The sequence below is a fragment of the Astyanax mexicanus genome, chromosome 3 (genome assembly GCF_023375975.1).
Source record: "Astyanax mexicanus isolate ESR-SI-001 chromosome 3, AstMex3_surface, whole genome shotgun sequence".
Lineage (NCBI taxonomy): Eukaryota > Metazoa > Chordata > Actinopteri > Characiformes > Acestrorhamphidae > Astyanax > Astyanax mexicanus.
The window spans coordinates 63,099,289-63,121,747 of NC_064410.1; the positions used below are offsets into that span (position 1 = coordinate 63,099,289).

The 22,459-nt window shown below is 39.0% G+C and overlaps 1 protein-coding gene and 2 long non-coding RNA genes across 12 annotated transcripts in view; 2 read left to right on the top strand and 1 right to left on the bottom strand.

The window, feature by feature from the left end:
* Window positions 1-19,476, top strand: part of cspg5b (chondroitin sulfate proteoglycan 5b) — a 55,357-nt gene extending 35,881 nt beyond the window's left edge. Inside the window, exons 4-7 of one of the 3 annotated variants that reach the window (XM_049475554.1) lie at window positions 649-724; window positions 3,669-3,725; window positions 11,514-11,642; window positions 18,280-19,476. In XM_049475554.1, the coding sequence (XP_049331511.1) occupies window positions 649-724; window positions 3,669-3,725; window positions 11,514-11,642; window positions 18,280-18,570 (553 nt within the window). In that variant the 3' untranslated portion in view covers window positions 18,571-19,476. Of the gene's footprint in view, window positions 1-648; window positions 800-3,668; window positions 3,726-11,513; window positions 11,643-18,279 lie in introns of all 3 variants that reach the window. The other 2 variants (XM_049475553.1, XM_049475555.1) reach the window with 2 other exon arrangements.
* On the bottom strand, window positions 7,614-8,430 carry LOC125799270 (uncharacterized). 8 transcript variants are annotated; one of them, XR_007438114.1, is made up of 5 exons: window positions 8,362-8,430; window positions 8,271-8,315; window positions 7,954-7,998; window positions 7,818-7,908; window positions 7,614-7,771 (listed from the first exon to the last, which is right to left on the bottom strand). It is a non-coding gene; the product is annotated as an uncharacterized LOC125799270 (long non-coding RNA). The 8 variants fall into 8 exon arrangements; XR_007438110.1 differs by lacking the exon at window positions 8,362-8,430 and adding an exon at window positions 8,089-8,179 and having other exon boundaries at window positions 8,271-8,336; XR_007438109.1 differs by lacking the exon at window positions 7,954-7,998 and having other exon boundaries at window positions 7,614-7,817; window positions 7,864-7,908; window positions 8,226-8,315.
* LOC125799269 (uncharacterized) lies at window positions 14,485-14,830 on the top strand. Its single transcript, XR_007438108.1, has 2 exons — window positions 14,485-14,555; window positions 14,598-14,830. It is a non-coding gene; the product is annotated as an uncharacterized LOC125799269 (long non-coding RNA).
* Window positions 19,477-22,459: the final 2,983 nt, after the last annotated feature.

Sequence of the window (22,459 nt, forward strand, 5' to 3'; positions counted from 1 at the left end):
TTCAGACCTCAAATAATGCAAAGAAAACAAGTTTATATTCATAAAGTTTGAAGAGTTCAGAAATCAATTTTTGCTGAAATAATCCTGGTTTTCTTCATCCATCTTGGCATCATGTTCTCCTCCTCCACCAGTCTTACACACTGCTTTTGGATAACTTTATGCTGCTTTACTCCTGGTGCAAAAATTCAAGCAGTTCAGTTTGGTGGTTTGATGGTTTGTGATCATCCATCTTCCTCTTGATTATATTCCAGAGGTTTTCAATTTGTTAAAACCAAAGAAACTCATCATTTTCCAGATAAGTAAATTGTCATGTGGAGCATTTATTTACAGAAAGTATTGAAAAAGATGCAGAGCTTTCAGACCTTAAATAATGCAAAGAAAACAAGTTCATATTCATGAAGTTTTAAGAGTTCAGAAATAATCAATATTTGGTGGTTTCAACAACCCATAGTGCTCTCCTCCACCAGTCTTACACACTGCTTTTAGGTGAACTTATGCTAATTACACTCCCGGCCACAAGAACAGGGTAAAAGGAGGCTGATAATAATAAAGTATATAGAAAAACCGGTGTTTTCTGTTTTGACTAAATCTCTCTCTCTCTCCCTCTCTCTCTCTCTCTGTCCCTCCCTTTCTCTCTCTCTCTCTCAGTAAATTCAGGCCGCAGTCGGAGCAGCAGAATGATAATTTCTCTCTCTCCACCATCGCTGAAGGCTCTCAGGCAAACGTAAGGAAACTGTGTGACTCGCCTAACCCTCCTCATGTCCGCGCTTTGGCTTACTATGATAACATTATCTGTCAGGTAACTTTTCCTCTCCTCTCTCTCCCTCACCTGTCCTCTACGCATGCGTACGAGTGGCAAAACTGCGGGATACTGTATCTGTCTCTCTCTCTCTTCCTGTCTATCTCTCTCTCTGAGTCTCTCTTTCTCGTTTATTTCTCTCTCTCTCTCTGTGTTGCTGAATGCAGGTGATTTTCACTGATTAACCCCTTCACTGCTGTTACTCTGCACTCGCTCATGCACGAGAGTTCTGACTCGTCTGTCTGTCTATCTGTCTCCCGGTCCCTGTCCTCCTGGTTCCTTTGTTCTTTTCCCTGCCCTTTGATACCACTGCTGTGTGCTCATCATTATCATCATGCATGCTGCAGCTCTTACAATGCTCTAATGATAAAACAAGGCATTGCCTTGTTTGTCCGTAACAATACATCTCATAAACATGGGAATAATCATGGGGCGGGGCTTAGAATACCACTACAGGTATTCTAGATCACCTGTCAGGTCAAGCAGATCATGACATCCTGTCTTTTACCTGCATGGGAACATGCTGGACAGGTCTAGACTACCTGAGGTTTCAGATTTCAGTGCTGGAGAGCCACAAAAATCTCATTTAAAGCTGCATTTTGCAGATTTAAAATTATTTTTTATTTTTTATTTATTTCCTACATAGTAAATGAATAGTGAAGTGATCTATCAGACTATGGAGAAACACATAAGGAATCATGTAGTAACTTAAAAACAGTGTTAAACAAACCAACATACTCTGTGAAAAAGAATTTAGGAGCTCTCATCTGGGTTGCTGTTAACTTGCCTAATGAGTGCCAGTTCCATCATAACCGAAAATCATCAGAACTCCTTATAATCCGGTGCTCTTTTTGTATGAATTCTACCAGTCAGGTATTAAGGAACAGTAAAGACACTCCACTGAGGTACAGAGTAACAAGGGTGAGTTTACAGTGAGCTTTATCCAGCACTAAGGCTGGGCGCAGCAGCATTAGCATTAGCCGCTAACTACGCTAAGCGCTAGCACTTTCACTGTTCTGCGTGTTTATCGTGTTAAAACAAGCTACGTGGGACGAACCGCTAGCAGATATCACACTGGTTTACCTGAACACTCAGTGTAATGCTGCGGTTAGCGGCTAATGCTAATGCTGCTGCACCTAGCCTTAGTGCTGAAGAAACTTCACTGAAACTCACCCTTAGACATAATAGATTTCCATAATAGGAAATCTGAGCTTACTGTAAATAAACAGAAGAGCTTTAATCACCCAAATAAGCAGTTTTCAGGAGAGAAATCTGTCTAGATTAACATTTAGTGCTCGTTTAACTTGTGTGCAAAATATTCACTATTCACTGTATACCTGTAACTCTACCTCTTCACTACTTTACTTTAACTGATGCTCTTAAACTTTACATTAAGAGACAAGAAATTCAAGTAATTAACTCTTGATGAGTTCAGCACAGCTGTTAACTGAAAGCCTGAATTCCAGGTGACTCTACCTCATAAAACTGACTGAGAAAATCCAGCAGAGATGTTTAAAACTGATCATCTTAACTAGAGGAGATACTTTGAAGAATGTAAAATATAAAACATATTCTGGTTTGTTTAAATCTTTTTTTTTTTACTAAATAATTCCATATGTTTTTCTTCATAGTTCGGATGATTTTAGTATTTATCTACAATGCAGAACATTTGATTTTTGGTATCTGGCCTTCAAATCCTCAGATCTGATCTAAAGTCTCGGGTACTGATTATTGGCAATAAATGCTTATTTAGGAGCTCCTGGTACTCTTGTACATTCACATGCTGTAGCTTACTAAAGCCCAGTTCTCTGTATATTTCAGCTTGTCAACAAATGCATGTGTACAGTGTGTCCTTTAGAGGTGGCTCAAATCATGATTTTATGTATTTATGACAGTGTTGTAATAGTGAATTACACTCCGTAACCATAGAGGGAGCTCTGTTGGTGCTTTAACACACAAGTTATTTAGCTGATTATCTTGATTTTTAAGTGTTGAATAGGCTCTTTTCACGCGGCTGCCATTTTTAATTGAAAGTGAAGCTGTGATGGGAGGAAGTAGACGTAACTCTACGCTACACTTAACAAATGGTGCGGACCACATATCTTCAGCTATTACCACGTTTTAACCTTTAACGATCTAGAAAAATGGGCTGAAAACGGATGTTTATTAACAAGAGCAGTTTTGTTAAAAGGATACAGCAACTGCATAGAGGAGTACATCACTAATATCGAAGGAGTGTTAAGGTTTTAGCACACATTAGCTAAACTTGCTAATGCTAATCTCGCTAGCTAGCTAGCTAGGACTCTCCAAGCCCAGTGAACAGTGCTGCTAATGTTTTAGAAAAAATGTTTAAAGAACTAAGGTTTCCAGAATTTTATATTATATAGTTACATACTGTTCACTGGGCTTGGAGAGTCAGGCTAGCAGCAGCTAGCTAGCTAGCATTAGCGAGGTTAGCTAATGTTGGCTAAAACCTTAACACTTTTTCGATATTCGTGATGTACTTCTCTATGCAGTTGCTGTATCCATTTAACAAAACTGCTTTTAGTAATAAGTATCCCACTTTAGCCCTTTTTTTCTAGTTCGCTCATGTTAAAACGTGGTAAAAGCTGAAGATATGTGGTGCGCACCATTTGTTAAGTGTGGACTTACGTCTACTTCCTCCCATCAAAGCTTCACTTTCAATTAAAAATGGTGGACGCGTGAAAAGAGCCTATTCAGAGTGATAAAATGAATAACACACTAATAATAACACACCTGCTGTGTTGTAGCTCTCCAGCACCTGAGTTTGTGTACCTGTACAGTGTCCTGTAGGCCTGTAGGGAGCAGTAGATGATATATGTGTAAATTTTAATGCTGTGTCTCATAGAAAACCATGAGCAAATACATTTGGGAGTATAGGCTCAGTGAGGAGCCCTGCGGTGAGGTAAGATGATCAGAAACCTGCTGTAGATCCTTCCTGACTCTCTGCTGTGCCTCACTAACCCCCAAACATGGCTCAGATCTCGCTAACACCCCACCCGGCTCAGCGTCCTGCAGCGTCCTGCAGCTCCCGTATGGCCTTCCTACCGCAGGACCCTTATCTTGGCTTAAACCTGCGCTCTGCCTTCTGCTGCTCGGTCTTCTGAAGAGTCGAGACGTTCTTATACTCGCCAAACTAGCACATAAAAACGGGTTATTTTTATTTTTATTATTTGGAAAGGACTTTTCTGTTCATATTCTGTTGTCGAGCTACACCATAATCAGGCCTTTTTTTTTAGATTTAGATTTAACATTAAGTCTAATCCTGAATTTTATCACTATTTAATAGGAGAAAGTTGTGTAACATCCATAATTTCACATCTTTTACAAAATCCTCGATTTTCTTTAGTCTAGATGAGTATCATCCACATAGTGCTATAATATATATATATATTATATTATATTTTTTTATGTCTTGGTATTTAATATACAGTAGGTTTGTAACTTACTCTACTGTTAGGAGTACATATAATATAAAACACTAAGGCTTTAAATTAAAGCTTTGGTTTACTTTTTCCCACAAAATTAAACAATATATATTGTTATATGAAGAAATCAGACTTCATTATTAGAAAAACAGATAAACAAAGCTAAATATATTAATTAAATAGTTCCACAAACTTCTATAAATAGTCCTAAAATACTCAGTGTTTAGTATTCAAAAAGATAATTTAACACCCTGTATCCAGAGTTTTATGGAGTTTTATCACTTGTGCGGAATAAATAATTCTATACCCAGGACCGATCCTGGGCCGATTCAATGCAATAATTTGGAATAGAAGTGAAAATGGTCACTGTTGATGATGCTGCAACCATTTTATTAAAGCTAAACATTTTTTTATATTTTTCCACAATTTTGGAATAAAAACAACCAGAATCTGCATAATCAGAATCATTTAAATTCAGACGATACTCAAACCGTATCAGAAATCCTCTTCCACTGGCTGTAGCTTTTCTCCCCTTCAACAATTTCCATCTATACACTGACTTTCTTCTATACACTGTATAACTGATAACTCGTAGATGTAGCTAGTTTAGCTAGCACACTAACCTTTAATCTAACTGAAATATACCTTTCAACAGAAAACTTTCAAAGTAGAGCTCCAGACTAACATGGTGGACTTCATAAATTTAACAATTTAATAAATCATAAATTTAACAATTTTAGCCAATTTTAGAGAGAGGCCTTCAGTTGCTTAGAAGTTACTCTGGGGTCCTTTTTTACCTGTTTAGATGATCAGTTTTGCTCATCTCTGCTGGATTTTCTCAGTCAGTTTTATAAAGTACAGTCACCTGGAATTCAGGCTTTCAGTTAACAGCTGTGCTGAACTCATCAAGAGTTAATTACTTAATTGAATTTCTTGTCTCTTAATGTAAAGTTTGAGAGCATCAGTTAAAGTAAAGTAGTGAAGAGGTAGAGTTACAGGTATACAGTGAATAGTGAATATTTGAGTAATGTTCTATAATAATCCAGATTATGAGAAGCAACAACTACTCAACTAAATAAAGAAAAAAATGAAGGTTAGTTGATCTGATAATAAAAATGTTATGATGATGGAACTGGCACTCATCAGGACCGCCCCAGGAAAGGAAGAGCAAGATTTTTTTTGGTTGTTTAACACTGTTTTTAAGTTACTACATGATTCTTTATGTGTTCTTTCATAGTCTGATAGATCACTTCACTATTCATTTATAATAACGTGGTTTAGAATTGTGGTAGAATCTGTTTTATATGGAGGTTGTGATGAAGTAGAGCGTGTTTCATGGATAAATATTCATGTTTTGGGTTTGATAAAAGCTTAATGTGATTTCTCCTCATTACTGAGCCGGGTTCTGACTCTGTGGTGTTTGGCGTCTCTGAAGGAGCTCAGAGAGAGATGGGGGAGCTCTCCTGATGAAAGGATGGAGTCTGACAGGATAAAGAGGGAGGGGGAGGAGAACAGACGGGAAATGAAAGAGCTGAAACTCTTCAGATCTCAAATACCCAACCTACTGATTCTCTCGCTCTCTCGTTTAGAAAACGCTCCTCATGCAGACCCAGTGTTTTACGCTCAAGGTATACAAGGATCGAGCATAACATTATGACCACCTCCTTGTTTCTACACCCATTATTATTTCCTACACTAGTGCAGCTTAAAAAAATTTGAATATCATTGAAAGTTACTTTATTTCAGTCATTCAGTTCAAAATGTGAAACTCATATATTATATAGATGGATTACACTCAGAGTGATCTATTTTAAGCCTTTATTTATTTTATTGTTTATTGTTTTATTATGGATTACAGCCAATGAAAACCCAATGATGACATGTCTCTCCAAACCATCACTGATCATCAGTAAATTTTACATTTCATTTAAAGTAAATCAAGGGATCAGAGTCTGGAGGAAGAGTGGAGAGACACACAGTCCAAACTGCTTGAGTTCTAGTGTGAGGTTTCCACCAATCAGTGATGGTTTAGAGAGTCATGTCTGTCATCTGCTGGTGTTGATCCACTGTGTTTTATTATCAAGTCTAAAGTCAGTGCAGTTTTGTTTTCCCACAAAATCTTACAGCACTTCATATCTTACAGCTTCCCTCTGCTGATAACAACTTTTATGGAGATGCAGATTTCATTTTCCAGCAGGACTTGGCACACTTGGTCTTATATAATATTCTAATTTTCTGAGACACTGATTTTTGGGTTTTCATTGGCTGTAAGTCATAATCATCAACAATAAAAGAAATAAACACTTAAAATAGATCCCTCTGTGTTTAATACGTCTATATAAATTATAGAGTTTTACATTTTTAACTGAATTACTGAAATAAAGTAACTTTTCAATGATATTCTAATTTTTTTAAACGCACTAGTATGCTTTCAGCACCACTGATCATATATATTTCACTCTGTAGTTATACAATAATTACAGACTGTAGTTTTGTATCTGTTTCTCTGTATATTTGATTATTCTCCTCCTTTACCCTGTTCTTTAATACTCAGAACCCACAGGATAGAAAACCACCACAGAGCAGCTATTATTATTTTTATTATTAGCATGGTGGTGGTAAGGGATAATAACTGCTTAGGGTCATAATGTTATGCTTGATCAGTGTATATTTATTCTTTGTACGTGAGAAGCAAGTTTTTGGGTGACTGACCCAATTTAACTCTGTAGTTAAAGCATTGTTTCTCTTTTTCTTCTCACTTATACTCATCTCCTTCATATGGCTTCATGCAGGGATCCTACAGGTAGCATGATGCTAATCACACTACGCATGCAGCAGTGAGCCGTATCTACCCTGAAAATATATATAATAGTGACCTGCATCAGAGCTAAACTGATGTATTTCATCTCCTGACCATGTTTTATGGGTGATAACCAGAGCAGTATTAAGGTACTTTGAGTACTATACTTCCATTTAATTCACCTGCACCCACTATTATCAGCCCTCACTACAACTCCCATAATTCATCTGCACACACTATTATCAGCCCTTACTCCAACTCCCATAATTCACCTGCACCCACTATTATCAGCCCTCACTACAACTCCCATAATTCACCTGCACCCACTATTATCAGCCCTCACTACAACTCCCATAATTCATCTGCACACACTATTATCAGCCCTCACTACAACTCCCATAATTCATCTGCACACACTATTATCAGCCCTCACTACAACTCCCATAATTCACCTGCACCCACTATTATCAGCCCTCACTACAACTCCCATAATTCACCTGCACCCACTATTATCAGCCCTCACTACAACTCCCATAATTCATCTGCACACACTATTATCAGCCCTCACTACAACTCCCATAATTCACCTGCACCCACTATTATCAGCCCTCACTACAACTCCCATAATTCACCTGCACCCACTATTATAAGCCCTCACTACAACTCCCATAATTCACCTGCACCCACTATTATCAGCCCCCCACTACAACTCCCATAATTCACCTGCACCCACTATTATCAGACCCCCACTACAACTCCCATAATTCACCTGCACCCACTATTATCAGCCCCCCACTACAACTCCCATAATTCACCTGCACCCACTATTATCAGCCCTCACTACAACTCCCATAATTCACCTGCACCCACTATTATCAGCCCTTAGTACAACTCCCATAATTCACCTGCACCCACTATTATAAGCCCTCACTACAACTCCCATAATTCACCTGCACCCACTATTATCAGACCCCACTACAACTCCCATAATTCACCTGCACCCACTATTATCAGCCCTTAGTACAACTCCCACAATTCACCTGCACCCACTATTATCAGACCCTCACTACAACTCCCATAATTCACCTGCACCCACTATTATCAGCCCCAACTACAACTCCCATAATTCACCTGCACCCACTATTATCAGCCCCTCACTACAACTCCCATAATTCACCTGCACCCACTATTATCAGCCCCCACTACAACTCCCATAATTCACCTGCACCCACTATTATCAGCCCTCACTACAACTCCCATAATTCACCTGCACCCACTATTATCAGCCCCCCACTACAACTCCCATAATTCACCTGTATCTATTAATACAGCTCTGTTAATGACATAAAACATGCTGCACTTTCTTTCCCGCCTCTTTTGTTTTTAGCATTGTTGTATCATTAAGCTTCTGATCTTGTATTTGGTAGAATTTGTGAGTATGTTAGTTGTATACTACTATACTAGTTCTGATCTGGGATCAGATTTGGACTTCTGAATCCTTTAAATTTAAACCCAATCATGTCTTGAGTAGTAGTGAGGCTGATTCCAAGTCAGAATCATCAGAACTGTGTATATAAGAGCAGTTTTAAGGTGGAAATGCTCTGTAGTTGTGTGAGTGTGTTTTAGTATCAGAGAAAGAACTCTCTGTGTATCTCAGTGTTTAATGTAAATGTGAAGGTTTTAGACGTGTTAAACAGTGAAGGTTGAACCCGTTGACTCTGCCGGGGTCGTCTCCGGTGCAGGTCAGCGCTGTGTTCTGAACCGTGGGGGATTGGGGGAGGTGTGAGTATGATTTACCACCATCTGCCAGCGTATTAATATGCGTGTTAGTCAGGCAGAGAGCACAGGTGATGCACCGAGGCTGGATCTCACTCGTATTTGTGTTTTTGCATACGATTTAGGAGATAAACGCTGGAAAAACATTAAAACCGGCTCCATATATACATTACACCGCACAGCCATAACATTTATAACCTTTTTGTTTCTGCATTCCCTTGTAGCTGGTTTTAATTTTACCCTAAAAAAATGTTAATACTAGTTTTTTTTATATTAGTCATTTGATTAATTGAAATAACTATACTCCCCCCTCCAAGTAAATAGAAATCATGTTAAGGAGCCTTCATTCATTAATGATTGTAATGATTCATTCATTGGATCATTACAGATACTTCCCTTTGTACCAAGTAGTCATGCAATGAGGAAAAAGAAATCCTGTAGAGAAGAATAAGGTGCATTGAGATGATTATCATTGATAATTGTTATATAATTTATTTGGTGAAAAACTAAATTAACTAAATTAATTAATGAATAGGAAATTAATGCAGGCCATTTTTTGACTCACCTATGGAAGCTTGGTATAGTAATACAAAAACTAGAATTTTTTTATGTATAAAGGGTAAGTTAAAATTTGAAGTGGCGTGATTTTTATTTTTATTGTATTTGGAGCTATACAATAAACAGGGTTCGTACGGTCATGAAAAACCTAAAAAAAATCATGGAATTAAAAAAAAAAAATTGCAATTTCCAGGAACATTTCCAGGAAAAGTCATGGAAATTTGTTGTACAAATATTCGTTTCAGTTTATTGAGGAGAAAATCTATTTTGAGCTACAAATACATCAATCAGCTCAGAGTTAATTCAGTAATTAAGCCCAGTTTAAACAATGGAGCTCTCAGGATCTGATACACATTTTATTGCTAAAGATTGTGTGTCATAATTTTATCTGATTCATTTCAGACCTACTATAATCAATCCTGATCATAGTTTCAGTTTCTTTTTGGTTTTATTTGTCTGTATGATCATGAAAATTTGCCTTAAAGGCATAGGAAAAATTCATGAAAAAATCACGGACATTTATTGGTTAAAGCGTGTATGAACGTTTCATAAAGGAATGAGTCCAGAAATAGCTTTTTCTACTTTTATTTAAAATAGTATTCCAGAGTTTTTGGGATGAAAAGATTGTTAAAAAGGGAACAAAAGCTCACTTTAACTCATACTGTGTTTTCCTTCAGCTCAGTCAAAGAAGAAACCACTAGCTCCTCCCACCAGAGCTCATCACTGGTGGTCTTGTGAGGCCTTTCATCCCATTCTACCAATCACAGACCAGCAGTGTCTTCCTGGTCTGGTGATGTTTTCGGTCCATCTGACCTGTAAAAACATACATATTCTGTTAATAGTCACAAAAGTTCAAACATCTTTGCTTAGTCTTAAAAAAGAGGGAGAGATTTTTATTTTTTACTTTTCAACATTTTTTAACAGAATGAAGTTTTGAATCAAATGCTTAACTGAGTTAGGTACTGTTAATTCACTCATACAATAATAATACAATTAGATTTACTGTTTCTCACACTAGAGTTATGGATTTTTTTTTTTATATTTAGATGCATCTTGATTTGGACGTAAACGAATTGGAATCAATTCACAAATTCCAAAAATCAATTCAGATCTACCAGCGTGTAACTACGAATTTTGCGTAACCTGGACGCAGTTTGTGCTCCTAGTGCACTTGTGTGATTACATGTTCTAAAGTACGCAAATCGGTTAATCTCGCATTTCCCTCATGTTCTCCCAAACTTGTGCGCGAGAGTAATCACGGTGGCTCGCGCTGTTCACACTCGTCTCTGCTGAAAATTCTCTCTCGCTTGCACACACACACTCAATCTCACACAAACGCACACTGTTGCACACGCTCTCACACATGCATGCTCTCTCTCACATGCATGCTCTCTCTCGCACGCGCATTCAATCTCCTTCTGACACGCATGCACTCTCACATGCACACTCACTCTTTCAAACGCACGCTCTCGCATGCACACTCTCATCCACACATTCTTACACTCTCGCACTGGCACTCTCTCTCACACGCACACACTTTCACAAGCATGCTCTCTCACACACACAGCTGTTGGTGAATTTTTATTCGTAAGATAGAATTAGGTAGAATAAGCAGCTACACTTTATTTAGTTTATTCCTCCATAATCTTTTATTCATACCCAGATCAAACAGAGATCAGCCACAACATTAAAACCAGCCCTGTATATACATTACACTTCTCAGCCATAACATTATAACCTTCTTGTTTCTGTGTTTCCTTGTAGCTGGTTTTAATTTTACCCTAAAAACATTAATCCTAGAATTTTGTATTACTCCTTTGATTGATTAAAATAATTATGCTTTTTTTCTACAAGTAAATAGAAAGTATTAGATTCTAATAAATTACAGGATTCTATATGGATAAAGGTAAGTTAAAATGTTAAGTGGTATGATATAATTTTTTTGAGCAATCCTTGAAACAATAACTATAATAATATTTTTGATTATGAAGATTTTGCAGGAAAACAATCTGACCAGGTCATTTATGACCCACTTGTTCATCTAAAGGAAGGAGTTTAGGATAAAAGCTGATATATATATTTTTTAATCAGTAAATTATAATATTAATATGTAACGCTTGTGGCCCTGCAGGAAGATACAGCTAAGCAGGAGGAGCCCAGCAAGTCCCCGACTAAAGAGGACGAGTCTCTGAACATCCAGAACTCCCTGACCCCCAAACTGGAGAACAACAAGTCCGGCGGAGAAGAGAACGCCGAGGAGGTAAACTCTCTGCAGAACAACATGATGTAGTATCGACCTCCGGCCACAGGGGGCGCCGTGACCAGCAGCAGAGCTCAGCCTGACCAAACACACTGCCCCCTACCACTGTACACTGTAACAGCAGATCACTGCAGCGCCATCGACCCAGAAATTAAAACCCTGCTGTTAAAAATGACACACGGTAAAAACACAATACACGCACGAGGGATGCACCATTATATCTGATATGGGAATCTCTTATCTGTATTGGCTAATAATCGCTTTTTAAATTAATCGTGCTGAACAGACCGATGCTTAAATGTAGCCAAATGATTAAACCGATGTTTGATAATGCAATTTTTATTGGAAATCAGTGATATTCAACAAATATTTGCAAAAAAAATTACAACAAAATTAATGCTAGATTTGATGAACAATAATGATGCAGGACAATATCGAGAGTTTATATACTTGCGGATGTATTTAATGTATGCTTTAAAAGGACCAAGCAATGCTGGTTGAGCTACTTTTAAATCTAAAATCCACTGATGTGACCTATTTTAAATTTATTTGTCTTAGTTTTAAAGTTGCAGTTATGAACTATTGTAATGGCTCCCAGTAGCAGTAATGCTAAACTAGTTTACTGTTGAAAAATATACAGGTACAAACATACGCTTTTAAAAGTAAAGGCATATCCTGGTCAAGTAATTAGTTACTGTTTTTAAATTGTGATTTTATCCAAATGTGTTTATTGAACTCAATCATGCACAACAGTACTAAAATACACAAACTCACGTACTCAGTTGGGAAAGAGTAGTATCTATGCATCCCTAATACATACATATATCAAAAACATGGCGTCACATCAATGTAAAAAAAAATTGGGTGTGCAAAAATTTAACCTGTGAGTTTAAACATTTTTGCATGTGGGCTGAGCGCAATTGTGAGCCTTACAGCACACAAAAAAAAAGAAATTGTGTGCTCTGAACAAAATATCACTCTCAAGCTAAAAAAAGATGACTGAGGGTAAGAAAAAAGGACAGCGGGAAATTTAGCTAGCTATGCTAAAAGCTAAACTCTGGGTTTATCTAAAAAACAAACAAAAAAAATAGTAATAATCTAGGGCTACATGTTTCTGTTAGCCACTTTGCTCCGTCTTTCTGTCTTAAAGCTGGTTATTATAAAAAGTGTAACTGTGGATTATTACTATTATTATTCAGATAAACCCAGAGTTTTGATTTTAGCATAGCTAGCTAACTCTCTTGCTGTCCTACTTTGCATTTTAGAAGCAGGCTGTTCCATCAAAAAGCCTGGAGATATCAGCCAATAGCATTAGCTGAGGGAGATGCCCCTGACCTCGCCCCCAAACTATAAACTATAAGTTAGAAAAGAATAAAACACTTAAAAAGGAGAAAAATGAAGCTCACTAGGGCAGCACGATATATCGTTTGAGCATCGGCATCATGATGTGCACATGCTCAATAGCCACATCGCAGGATGTGCGATTTTACTTAAGGCAATTAAATCAAACACGTCATGCTGCAATGTTTTAATTCTTGACACAAGAAGTAGAAGATACACAGCGCTGTCTCTGTGTCTGTGTGAGTGACAGGCTGCTGCTGCCTGAGAAGCACAAGGGGGAGGCATGAGAAGTAAACACGAGAAAACCGCATGGCCTCCATCCACATGGTTGGGCACGTGCTTGTAAATGCAGCTCTAGTGCACACGATTTCTTTTTTGTGCTTGCGAGTTTCACAATTGCGTTCGCCAGAAGTAAATTTATATATGCAAAATGTTAAAACTTGCAGGTTAATTTTTTTTTCACCTGGTGTTTTTGCACACCTGACTTTTGACATTGATGTGACGGCATACAAAATATTGAATACCAGCATCGGCCCTGGATTCCCATATCAGTGCATCCCTACATGTAATCTACCAACAGCAACATATACCTGTGCCATAATATCATAAAATCATAATATCTCCTCACGCTACTGCAGTAAACGCCTGTTTAACCATTAATCTGAGAGCTCCAGAGCTTCCAGAGCTCCACCAGCGCCACTGCCAACGCTACCACCACCACCACCACCGCCCGCTCCCCCTGCTTGCTGCCTCTGTAACGCTGTATGTCATGCTGTGCTATGCTACGCTACGTCACGCTAAGCTCTGGAACACTTCACCCGCGCTCCAGCTTCTTCCACAGCCTGAGAAACTCACCCGCCGAGCCCCTAAACTCCTCCTCCTGCCCTGCCTTACTCCGAGCCGGCATGCGTCCGTCGCTGTTCTTCTGTACAGACCATTACCGTCCCTGAGAACCGGAGACACGGGAGTACGGTGAACTACTGATCTCAGAGACTTCAGTGTTCTTCTACTGTTCTGACTCTTTCAGTGTGTAGGCCTGTATCTATATATACACTATACTGTATCGTCACTGTCACGCAAAAACTAACTACAATCCATATCTCCATTTTTGGAGTCCACTAATGTCTGTTCTTTATATTGAATCAGAATTTCACAATGAATGGACCAATAGAAATGACCTTTTTGTTAGAGTAACTGTCTCTACTGTACTGTTGCGACTTTCTACTAGATATTGGAACACTGCTGTGAGGATTTGAGGGCATTCAGACGAAGTATTGGAGAAATCACTCCACAAAACACAGTTCCACTGCTCCACAGCTCCATGTGTCTTAAGCATTGATGATAATGTATCACAAGTGACAGGATATATTCAGGGTTCCCGCGGGTCCTTAAAAATAGTAGTGCAAGAAAAAATCAATTCGAGCGAGAATTGCGATTCTAACATTGAACGATTCAGAATCGATTCTCATTTTTTTTTAAAAATCGATTTTTTTTTCTCTTTAACTGTTAAAACGCTCTGCGCGACAGTAGGTGAGCTCCGCGGTACAGTTAAAAAGCTCTGCGCGACAGTAGGTGAGCTCTGTGGTGCAGTTAAAAAGCTCCGTGCGACAGTAGGTGAGCTCTGCGGTACAGTTAAAAAGCTCAGCGCGACAGTAGGTGAGCTCCGTGGTACAGTTAAAAAGCTCAGCGCGACAGTAGGTGAGCTCCGCGGTACAGTTAAAAAGCTCAGCGCGACAGTAGGTGAGCTCCGCGGTACAGTTAGAAAGCTCCGCGCGACAGTAGGTGAGCTCCGCGGTACAGTTAAAAAGCTCCGCGCGACAGTATGTTTAAAAAAAAAAAATAATAATAATAATAATTTAATACAGTAAGGAACCTAAGTTTATTGTTTAAAATAAATGTTCTATTTGTTTAAATTGTCCTTTTCTCTTTTTATCTTCTCACATCATTTAAACTAAATTTATAGGCTATTTGAATCAAAAATCGTTTTTGAATCAAATCGTGACCCCAAAAATCGGAATCGAATCGCCAGACACTGAGAGATTCACACCCCTACTTAAAGTCTTAAAAACTTACAATCCGAGTAATTAAGGTCTTAAATTTACTGTAAAATTGCTGTAGGTATTACATTTTCACGCCGTGTGTTTAATGCCGGTAGGAAATCACAGTGGTCTCGGAGACTGTGGACAAGACCGGCCGAGTGCGATGCTCCCCTCTGAGGCGCGCTAGCTAACGTTAGCTAATGAGGAGAGAACAAAAGTTGGCAGAGAGCTAGCTAACATTAGCGACAAAAAACAAAATCTGCACGCTTTCCACAAATCTTCAGACACCACTTTTTAAGATATGGCCAAATCATTTGTTTGATTATTTATAGAGAAAATACTTTTTCAATTCAATGTTAGGAAACATTTTGGGTCTTAAATTATATTTATTGAGGTCTTAAAAAGCATTAAATTATTAAATTAGATTTTTAATATGGTGCAAGAACCCTGGCATTGTGATCTTGATATTTTGATTATGATATGGATATTTATATGAAAACATAGCAGCTCTAAACTTCCTAAAGGCCTCGACGTACTTCATGCAGAGACGACTTTCGCGTGTCTTCAACGAACAATGTGACGTAATGTCCACGGCCGCAGACACTACGCGACAACGCCTGTGATTGGTTGTTAAAAAAGAGACAGGCAATGCGAAAGTATGCCAGCTCGAATGCTTGCGAAAGCGCGCTTGACTTCGTGCAATGCTCACGAACTTCGTTTCGCTGGATGTATGCAGAGGCTATAAGACTCGACTCCCAATTAGACTTTCTAAAGTTTCTGCATCATTACTCCACATGGTGGCGCTATAATCAATTGAACAGGATTAATAAACCTGTGGTGAAGAATATTGGTTGTTAAATCCTGTGAAACGGACACTAATAAATCTGTAATTTCTATTTTTGCTTTTATTTAATCCTCTTTAGTTTAAAGGTGCTTTCAGTTTTCACGCGATAGCCGCACCACTGTACGAGAGAATGAGATTAATCACGTCGGCTGTTAAAGAAATCCGTTGTGTGAGAATAATTATAGCTTTTTGTATTTTTTGGTTTCAATTTAGTAAAAGGTTTAGAAAAAAGTAGCGTTTGGGTATTTGTACTGAATTTAAGGTACCGCACCGTTATCAAAAAATTTTAGTCTAGTCAGCAGTGAGCACAACTTAATAGAAAGTTGAATAGAAATGCTCCAAAATGTAGCAAAAATGTAAAGAAACAAGTATTTTTTATTTTTGCGTGACAGTGACGATATATTGATATTCTGCTTGATATTTATATACAGTCTGATAGAATAATAAAGCACATTGTGTCTTGTTTAATGTTTATCGTTGATGTGATGATTTCTAATCCTGTATTTGAGATTTTCTTTTTTGTACCTTTTTTGGAGAAACGAACAGCTGATAAAACAAGAGTTTGCTGGAATAAAACTTTTGAACAGAAGTGAGTCGGTCCCGGTGTGGTCCTGTTCTCTCCGTCACTCTGCTGTTCTGCTTCCTGTGTGGTTCTGTCTGTCTGTCTGTCTCGCTTGGCTCTTCTGCTGCATGGCTTAAACACACCTGAACCGCTGCTAACCTTCAACCGGAGTAATAACCCACCACCAGGAGACAGTATGGAGTAATGTGTGTGTAAATGTGTTGCTGGAGGTGTAAATGTGGAGTAAGTCACATCTACAGCTTTTACAGATGTTCATTCTGAAGGAGATCTAATTGATTTAGGGCGTCAGTGTGTCTTTGCTATCGTAACAACGGGAAAAGTACACCTGTGCGCGGCTCAAAACACACAAAATGCATGTATAAGCTCTCATAATTCAGGTCTGAAAGGGTTATTTAATCATGGGTGTGGTTAATTTTGGGCGTAATGTGAATGTGAAATAAACCAATCAGAGTGTCTCTTGCTCATCATTCTCTTTAAGAGTCAGGTGAGCTCTGACTTTGGCGGATCGCTATTTTAACGGCGCAGCTACCTGGAGGAAAGAGGAAACTGACCTGCTCGTGTTTGCAGGTTATTTACAGGAACAGCAGGAATCCAACAAAGATCCCAAGAAGTGAAGCAGCGAGCATCTCCTCACCTTCTGTAAAATAGAAATAGAACAGAATAATTTTATCATATTTATGTATTCAGTCAGTGGAGCTCCTGTGTTTTCTGTTTCCAAGAGAAACAAGATAAAACTCCAGAAATGTACCTGAACACACCTCATTTCCAGAACACCACGCCCATCAGTGTAGATATATTCAGAAGATCTGCTGCTGTTTAAACCAGACAGGAGGAAGGAGTGAAAATACACTGATGGGGTGGGGTGTACGATAGCGATGAGCATTGCAACAAGCCTTGTGCAGGGCGTTAGATAGGGCCACTATCTCCAAATGAGGAGAGTATTTTAAAAATTACAACATGTCTGATGTCTAACATTTAAGATTTGAAACTGCCTTGAACACCACAGCAACCACCCAGCAACAGCTACACCATACCAACAGCAACACCATAGTAACCTTCTTTAACACCGTAGCAAATGCCATAGCAAACCATTGAACACCACAGCAACCACCCAGGAACAGCGAACAACTAGCAACAGCTACACCATACCAAACACCTAGCAACACTTTACTGACAGGAACACCATAGCAACCTCCTTGAATACCACAGTAACAGCTAACACCTAGCAACACCTTACCAACAGCTACACCATACTAAACACCTAGCATCACCTTATTGACAGCAACACCATAACGACCTCCTTGAACACAACAGCAAACACCTAGCAACACCTTACCATTTGCAACATAACCTACTTTAACACCACAGAAACAACCAGCAACCGTTACACCAGACCAGCTACACCCTAGCAAACACCAAACCAACAGCAACACCATACCAACAGCTACGCCACAGCAACCACCCAGCAACAGCTACACTATAGCAAATACTAGAGCAACCTCCTTGAACACCACAGAAAAGCCGTGGCAACACCTTACCAACAGCTACACCATAGCAAACAATATAGCAACCTCCTTGAACACCACAGCAACCCCAACATCTTAAATGACACTTGATATTTAGATGATGACAGATCATCCGTGTGTTCTGTATGTATCTGTTGCCTGTATTTCTATGTACAATATTTTGTATATATTTTAGCGTATTTTTAATTTGCGTGTCTTGCGTCAGTGTGATGTAGGTCTGTGCCTGTCTCTCTCTCTTTCTGTCTCTCTCTCTCTCTCTCTCATATATATATATATATATATATATATATGTGTGTGCGTTCAGGGTGGCGTGACTATCGATCTGGAGCTCCTCCTGCCTAAAGAGGCGAAGCAGCACCCGGAGACGAGCCCCCCGCTGCACTATAATGTCTTCCTCTACAAGCTCCCCAAATCCCCCAAAAAGTCCCCAGTGCTGCGCCGGCCCCCGGGACGCTCCGGCCACGCCCGCTCCCTGTCCACGCTGTGCCCCCGCCGGGGCTCCGAGCCGGGGTACAGTCCCATCAGCACTCGCTCGCTGCCCCCCATGCCCACCCGGACCCCCAACCCGCGCCCGGGCCAGGCCTGCACGCCCTGACCCCGACACGGCTCAGCCAATCACAGCACTGCTGCAGCCTCGGGAGGACCGGACTGACTTTCACCCTCCAAACACTCACAAACAAACACACACACACACAGTTATCTAACCCTGCTGTGGTGCCAAAACACACACACACACACACAAACACACACACACACACACCTGTACGGTACACACCAGGGGGGTAAATCCTGGTCTGGAAAGTTTACTAAAAAAATAAAAAATCAACCCCAAGAACAAGGTGGTTGCTAAGGTGTTGTTGAAAATGAATGGGTGAAATGAATGTAAAAAATAAAGGATGACCAAATTAAACTATAAAGTAGTAAATCACCCAGCAGCAAACAGCTATACCTGAAAAACATCCTACAAACTGCCTTAAACACCACAGCAACACCTAAGCAGCCAACAGTTGTGCCACAGCAAGATCATAGCAACCCAACAGTCTTGAATAACACAGAAATGACTTAGGAACAGCTAAGTAGCAAACAGGTAACCATAGCAACTCCAGAGCAACTGCCTTAAATACGACTTTAATACCACAGCAACACCATATTTGCCAAAAGATATACCACAGCAACACATGAACAACCACCTTAAATACCACAGCAAGTAGCCAATACTGGGCTGGATTTACAGCCGTATCTATAAACAGTAAAAACACACTGAACTGGAACCAACGCCCAAAAACCAGCAACATAAACCAGACCAGTACTGACTCTATATACACACACACACACACACACACACACACACACACGGCTATGACTGTAAATATTCAGGGTAACATGCATTTGTTTCAGACGGATTAACTAATGAATTAATGCGGTGCTTTTTCATGTTTTTAATCTCAGATTAATACTCTTCTATTAGAATAAAGAATTTTAGAATTACATGTTTATTTCATGAGACTGATGAGCTTTTTTTTTGGATGAAAATCCAGACATTACATCACATTTACGATGTTTGGGAGATCACACTTATCTGATTTCCATTTGGGTTTTAATCCTAACAACCCCTTTTAATTCATTCAAAGTAAATTACAAGTGTTATTAATCAATTAATTATTGTTATTGTTGTAGGTAAAAAAAGGCATAAACTTTCTATTTAAACACAACACTACATAAACCACTTCTGACACCAATGTTTACATCTACACTAATAATTAAGAATTAAGTTAGTGCAAATATTTTATATATACAGATCTGGAAAAAAATGTAGAGAGCACTTCAGTTTCTGAATCAGTTTCTCTGATTTTGCTATTTATAGGTTTATGTTTGAGTAAAATGAACATTGTTGTTTTATTCTATAAACTACAGACAACATTTCTCCCAAATTACAAATAAAAATATTCTCATTTAGAGCATTTATTTACAGAAAATGAGAAAAATTTAGAAATGACTGAAACAACAAAAAAGATGCAGAGCTTTCAGACCTCAAATAATTCAAAGAAAACAAGTTCATATTCATAAAGTTTTAAGAGTTCAGAAATTAGTATTTGGTGGAATAATCCTGTTTTTTAATCACAGTTTTTTTCATGCATCTTGGCATCATGTTCTCCTCCACCAGTCTTACACACTGCTTTTGGATAACTTTATGCCTGCACTCGTACTAATTTTGAAGTCTCTTATTTTTTTTCCAGAGCTGTATATAGATATTGTCTTATACCCCTTATAAATACATAATATACATGCATCATCAAAAATGAATGTATATATTATACAGAAAATAAATATACATATACACTCACCGTTTCTGCAGATTGTGCGGTAGGGGTATAGGAGAGTCGATAGAGCGTCCAATAGCATCCCACACAGTGGTGCTTTTGTGTGTCTCAACAGAGACAGATTCTGACCTGCATGTTCACACTTTGAAGATACACCAGCAGCTCATTCAGGATTCGTACACTTTTTAACCAATAAATTTCCATGATTTTTTTTCAAGACTTTTCCATGCTTTCAAGGCAAATTTTCAGGATCAAACGATTTTTAAAACAGCGCAGACATGGACAATAAAACCAAAAATCTACTTAAACTATAATTTAAATTGATTATAGTAGGCCTAAAATGAATTGAATAAAATTGTTGACACACAACGGATAGTTAAGATAGGAATGGACTCTGACTGTTGATTGTTGTCAGGGTTTTAATCAGTCAGTGGCGCACCTGTATTTTCCAACGCCAAGATACAAGAAACACACCAGAAATTTACCTGAACACACCTCACTTCCAGACCACCACGCCCATCAGTGTTTAGTCCTAAACTCAAGACACTATTTTAACAGCGCAGATGCAGGGTGTGAAAATAGACTGTTGACGGGGTGTAAGATAGCAATAAACATTTGTAACGCGCCTTGTGCAGGGTGTACAATTAGGGCTGTACGATAATGTAAAAAAAAAAAAATTACATTGCAAATGTTCTTTTTTTCGACGATATGTATCGCGATATTAAACAATGCCGGGTCCGTGACGTCACCAGCCCCACCCCCACCCACACGCTGTCTCTCGTCCAGACCAATTAAAAGCTGAGTCAGCGCCGAGTTCAACTCAAAACCCGAGGAAAACAGCAAAACAACAGTAATCAGCCCTTTAATCATTTAAAAGGGCATTTAAATGTCTTTTTAAAAAGGTAAATAAGAGCGTTTATTTTTCTGGGATTAAAAGTGTGAATTCAGCTGTTACTGGAAATATCTGCACTGCTAAACTGTGCTGAACTGAGGTGCACAGCTTTCAACACGTGCTCACGTTTACAAGCACGTGCCCAACCATGTGGATGGAGGCCACGCGTGAATGTCAATCAGGCCCGTCCACCTTGCGCTTCTCAGGCAGCAGCAGCCTGTCACTCACACAGACACAGAGACAGCGCTGTGTATCTACTACTTGTGTCAAGAATCAAAACATTGCAACATTACGTATTTGATTTAATTGCATCAATTGCGTATTAAATTGCAAGGTGACTATAACATGCGCACATCACGATGATGATGCTTAAACGATATATCGTGCAGCCCTGTCATGCAGGAGTTTTTAACAGAAAGATTTCTACGCCAGGTTCATAACATGTTTCAGGCCCAGTGATATGAGCAAAAGCTAGAGCTTCAACACATAAAATGAGAACACAGATCAGTAAAGGGAAATTGGACGGCGTCAGATGGAGGTCTGTAGTTGAAGTTAGTGTTCAGCATGTCGGGCTCAGCTCTGACTGAAAGGATCTGGCGGAGAGGAATCTGGGTCACTGGCTCTCTCGGCGCTCCACTCATCAAAACCAGTCAGAAGAGATGCAGACGGCGTGAGTGGACTGCAGAGCGTGGGCGTCTCAAAGCCTTCGGATCTGGCACTTCGGTAAGAGAGCAGTTCAGATCTGCACTGATCTGAGAACAGGAAGAGTATTTACACACAAACACAGTAACAGAAATACAGATATACAGAAATACAGACAGCATTTTCCTTAGGAACTACATTCAAACATTAACAGTGTTCCTTCTCCATTTTAAAAGTCAAATTTAATGCTTTTTAAGACCTTTTTAATACCTCAATAAATATAATTTAAGACCCATAACTTCTTAACCTCATAATCTTTCCCATTTGTTATCAATTTTCTTTTTAAATTTAGTTCCATTGTGATGCAGAACATGTTAACATGTTAGCTAGCTCACCACTAACCCTACTTTTCTCCCCCGTTAACGTAGCTAACTTGCCGCTAACGTTAGTATGTTAGCTAGCTCATGTTTACTCAGCTAACTTTAGGTCTCTCCCTGTTAAAGACAGCTAGCTCTCTGCTAATGTTAGCTAGCTCTACGCTAACCTTAGTTCTCCCCCCAGTAACGTTAGCTAACTCTCTGCTAATTATAGCTAACTCTACGGTAATCTTAGTTCTCTCCTCAGTAACG